General features: G+C 41.2%; 1 protein-coding gene across 1 annotated transcript; it reads left to right on the forward strand.

Annotated features, from left to right (window-relative positions):
- The first annotated feature begins 1,303 nt into the window (after positions 1 to 1,303).
- Positions 1,304 to 3,751, forward strand: LOC149543112 (uncharacterized). Its single transcript, XM_089795774.1, has 2 exons — positions 1,304 to 2,758; positions 3,680 to 3,751. The coding sequence occupies exons 1-2, from the start codon at positions 1,304 to 1,306 to the stop codon at positions 3,749 to 3,751; spliced, it is 1,527 nt and encodes a 508-aa protein (XP_089651900.1).
- The last annotated feature ends 1,463 nt before the right edge of the window (positions 3,752 to 5,214 follow it).

Below are 5,214 nucleotides of genomic sequence, written 5' to 3' on the forward strand. Positions count from 1 at the left end.
TGGAAATCTGATCGCATTAATTGATACCCTACATGGGAGGGAAATTTGTTTCAAATCCAAGCAGCTGGAGTTGTTAAGGATTAAACTGATGAAAAAAGTTGCAGATTTAGCTTTTCTTAAAAGATGTCGTGATTCTAAGCTCATCCCCTCTTTTGTCAGTATCAGCCACCACCTTTGGAGTGCGTACACCAAGCATATCTTCTTCCATGCTAGTCTATCTCTCCTCAGATCAGTTATTCATTCCACTAGGAGGTCTATCAGTGCTCTGAATGCCAGGTTGTTCCCCCTCCATCTAGAACTCGCAGCTACCTTACGACCAGATCTTTGGATTCGCCTTGACACATCCACACACTGCAAAGCGTTGGGACGTCAGCAAATTTGCATCACCAGGCAAAAAAAGAAGTTTGATGCGATGACTCTCAAGGTCCTTCACGCTCATGGGTTCTCCAATCTTGGCGCATACGTGAGACCACCTTTCGACGCGGTTGATTCTTTGCTTCGCCAACCTGCCATATCGCTTGACATGTATGACTCCTTGCTGCTTGGACAACCTGCCATATCACTGGATAGAAACCACTCCCGAACGTCCATCTCTGATATACAAGAGGCATCCATCTCTGCGGCTCAGTCGACATCTACTTGGCAGAATGATAACAATGCTAGTGCGGTGAAGCAGGCATCCTCATCTTGTATTCTGCGGGCCTCCAATCTACAGACCGTTCCTCCTTCTGTTTCTGGTGCTAGGGCAGAGTGGTGCGTGGGGTCAATCTTGACATAATCTTCTCTACCAGAGTACTTAGTTCCGCTTCCTCAGACTGCAGTGCACCCTTGGTCTTCGCTTTCGTTGTTGCCTCTGGCTTCTCAACCTGAGGTCATTCCTGGAAATGGCGAGCGACTTGGCTTCCTGGAATCGCAGACTGAAGTTGTCATTCCTGGAATCGATGAGCGACCTGGACTCCGCTTGCAGGCTGAAGTTTTCCAACGACTATCTCCTTCCAATAGCTCCTCTCCATATTTACTAGGTGCGTCTTCTCCTGTTCTGCCCTCTCCTCTTTGCATTTATGGTGATCTTGACGTCTCTGAGGTGGTTGCTGCACCTTGAGCCCCTCTTTGCGTTGATTCTCCCCCTTTATCCAATGCTGATGTGACCCCTACAGCTGGTCGGTCCGTTCCCCCTGTAGATTTTGTTTCTAAAGCCAATCTTGACCACGTGGTCAATAATCCCCCCTTAGTTCCCACCCACATGCTTGCCTCCCAATTAGCCCCCGGCTCCCCTTGCTCAATGTTCAGGATTAGGAATTCAATGGTTGAGACTAATCTTCCTACCATGCCTTCTCCTACCTTAGTGGCTTCCCTGCCCATTCCTCCTGGGCTCTCTCCCCTTGAACCTTGTCCTCCCTTGTTCCGCCTTGACCCACCTGTCACTCCCAACCTTGTTGACAATTGGGATTGCAAATTGGTTGTTAACCTTTCCGATGCCACTCTCGACCCCCTCTCTTTTAAATTCTTGAAACAGGGCCTCAATTTTGTGTTGACACCGCACATCATCCCACGGGTAGACTTCCTCATGGAAATCGAGAATGCCATCCGCTCTCTCCCCAATGAGGCTGCCAAAATTATTAGGCAAGATTGTGTTGTCACCCTCCGACATGCCAAATCGCCTAGGCGCAACATCCCCAAGGCCGAGCTCCTTGCTTTCAAAATTTTGTTGAATCATAATGACCTAGCAATCATCAAAGCGGACAAGGGCAATGCCACTGTCATTATGAATCAACAAGACTATGTCGCAAAAATGCTTGACCTTCTCTCTGACCCGCATAGTTATCGATCCTTATCTCGCAACCCTTGTGGTAAAATCTTGAAAAAAGTCAAAGCGAGTGTCTTGACCTCGTCTTTTGATGATGTCATCAAGAAAAAGTTGGTCCCCTCCAAGGAAGTCACTCCCCGTATCTATGGGGCCCCAAAAATCCACAAGAGGGGAATCCCGCTTAGACCTATAGTTGACACTATAGGTTCCCCTACCTACCCCTTGGCTACTCATCTAGCCAAGTTAATCTCCCCGCTGGTAGGTAACACAGACTCCTTTATCAAGGACTCAACCCATTTCGTCCACTTTATTAAGGATTCCCATCTGGATAGAAATGATGTCCTGGTAAGCTTTGACGTGGTCTCGCTCTTCACTAAGGTCCCTATCCTCGATTCCATTGAGCTTGTTAAGCGCAAGACCAATGAGGAGATTGCTAGTTTGGTTGAGTTATGCCTCAGATCAACCTTTTTCTCCTTCCAAGGGATTATCTATGAGCAAGTTGATGGAGTGGCCATGGGCTCCCCTCTCTCCCCCATCATCGCCAACCTTTACATGGAGCATTTTGAAGAGGTGGCCCTGTGTTCGTTCCCTCTTCAACCTAAATGGTGGAAAAGATATGTTGATGACACTAATGTTTGTTGGCCTCACGGGTTGGACAAACTAGAAGAGTTCCACCAACACATCAATAACATTGCGCCTTCTATTTCTTTCACCAAGGAGCTCGAGTCTAGCAACCAATTACCATTCCTTGATGTTCTACTCATCAAGAAGCCAGATGGCTCCCTTGGTCGCCGTGTGTTTAGAAAGGCCACACATACTGACCTGTACATTCAATCCTCCTCCCACCATTATCCAAGCCAGAAATTGGGCATTCTTAAGACCCTAACTTTGAGGGCTCACAGGATCTGTGATGATGATCACTTAAACCTTGAGCTCAACCATCTCTGCCAGGTCTTTAAGCTTAATGGCTACTCTTCTAGGCAAATTTCTAGAGCCCTCAAGCAAGCCAGGTCCCTACACCTAGCTCCCTCGAAACCTTCCTCTTTGCCTCTCCCCCCCCGCATCTCACATGCCTCCCTCCCTTTTGTGGAAGGCATATCCCATAAGATCGCCAAGATCCTATCTAAAAATGGTCTGCGTGTTGCCTTCAGACCCCTCTCCAAGATCAGGAATCATGTCCCACCTATCAAAGACCCTAGAGATAGGTATTCTAACTCAGGGGTCTACAAGGTGGTTTGCTCCTGTGGCACCCCATATATAGGGGAAATGGGTCGCTCTTTCCACACTCGTATCAAAGAGCATGTAGCAGACATTAGGCATGATAGGGTTCATAAGTCAGCATTGGCCGAGCACTCTTTGTCTACCAAACATCACATATGTTTGGAGAATATGCAGATCATTTCCAATGAGGATAACTTTTTCAAAAGGAAACTTAAAGAAGCCATCGTAATCAATAACCACCCCATCAACCTTAATCGGGATGATGGCTGGACCCTCAACCCCTCTTGGCTTCCCATTTTTTTCTCCTAGGTCTGTCACCCGTGTAGTGTGGGTTTTGTTTTTTCCCCCTTTCCCTCCTTCCCTCATTGCGTGGCTGCTCTCTCCCTGCCTTGTTTCCTGTCCTCTTCCCTCTTTTTCTTCCGTCTTGATTGCCCTCACGGGCCATGTTGTTTTTTCGGTCTTCTCTCTCCTCCTCCTCTCGTCGAGGGCTTTGCTTCCACTGCCTTTCTCTTTCCTTCTCTTTCTTGGTTCCTTTGTCTGATTTTATCTTTTTAGTGCGCTTCCTCTCTTTCTTAGTTCTTTTCTCACCTCTCTTTTCTGTTTCCCTAGCTTATCTCTTTGATTTATTTATTTATTTGTTTATTCTTTCAGGTTGTTTTTATTCTGTCCGCTCGTTTGTGTTTTAGTGGTCTAGTTGATAGGCATTTATTCTTCCTTGCGTAGATGCTTCTAGCATATAGTATAAATATATTAGATGCGTTTGTTATTTTTATTTGTGTTAGGTGCTCTTAATATTTTAGTGTTCTCCTCTGGCTTTTCAATGTCTTTATTTTTTGGTTATTTAGTTAGGTGGTTTTCCATGTTTGCTCTTCTAGTCAGTGTTTTAGCCCATGCCTCGCCTTTGGTGTTAGTTCTTATCCATGCATATAATATATATTGGCGTCTTTGGCTTTAGTTTTCCATATATATATTAGCACATATATATTTTTTGGGTACGTTTATAAGTATGTGTACGTATATATATATATATATATATATATATATATATATATTAGCTACCCACTTGCATATGTAATGCGTGGATTGCATATATACCTCAAGTATTTATTATATTTTTCATTATTCTCTTTTTTAGGCTTTGAAGTTGTTAGGGTATTTCTTAGTTGCTCTGTTATTTTCTCTTTTATATATATATATATATATATATATATAGTGTTGCATATATGCATTTATATATATATATATATATATATAAATGCATATATGCAACACTATATATATATATATATATATATATATATATATATGCATATATGCAACACTATATATATATATATATATATATATATATATTTATATATATATACATATTGATATATCTTTTTTTGTATTCTTGTATATATAGATATATGCATTTATATAACATTTTTTGACTTTTGTTTGTCTTGGTCTTCATTAATAATTTATGTATGTTTTATTTTTATTTTTACTTTTTAATTTTTTTAATTTTTAATTTCTTTATTCTTTATTCTTTTCTTTGCATTCCCTTTTTTAACTTCTTCTTGTGGGTTGGCTTTGGTTTTAGTCTTTCCCCCCTAGTGTCTTGTTTTGTTTTTTATATAGTTTTATTTATTTATTATGTTTTTTGTTTTTAACCTTGGGGTTGGTGCTTCCTTTTCTTTTTCCAGTTCTCCTATATATGGTGAGTCTTTTCTAAATCTGCTACTTACTTCATTTGACATCTCCTGCTCTCTCATCCTGATGATGGATCATGTAGTGTGATTCGAAACGTTGATGACAAAAATCTCTACACAATCTAATCCAAAAAATTGATCAACATAACTAAAATGGATTGTGGAAATCTGATCGCATTAATTCATGGATATCATGTCAATAGGATCAGATATAATAGGTTTCACAATCATACCTGGAGTAGGAACCTTTTGAATAGTAGGCAATATCATTTTCTTGATAGTATCATATCCTGATCCCTTTTCTTGCACAATTTATTTTGTTGTCTCATTTGTTTGGAATTGAACTTTCTTCTTGGATTCCCACTTCTTGGTTTTAATATCTTTAACTTTAACTATCTCTACATTAGCCTCTTTATTTTCATCCTTCATCTTATGTGTAATATCCTTGATGAATATAATAGAAGGGTTCCCAATAGCATTATTAATTATTTT

Source organism: Cupressus sempervirens, chromosome 8 (genome assembly GCF_028749045.1).
Source record: "Cupressus sempervirens isolate cs-2001-9-10 chromosome 8, ASM2874904v1, whole genome shotgun sequence".
In the NCBI taxonomy this organism is placed as follows: domain Eukaryota; kingdom Viridiplantae; phylum Streptophyta; class Pinopsida; order Cupressales; family Cupressaceae; genus Cupressus; species Cupressus sempervirens.

What these genes read in the sequence shown, in the direction of transcription:
- LOC149543112 (XM_089795774.1), top strand. Translation starts at nt 1,304, where the DNA reads ATGGTTGAGACTAATCTTCCTACCATGCCTTCTCCTACCTTAGTGGCT. An exon ending in AGCTCAACCATCTCTGCCAG is followed by an intron (nt 2,759 to 3,679) that starts GTCTTTAAGCTT and finishes TTATTCTTTCAG; the next exon opens with GTTGTTTTTATTCTGTCCGC.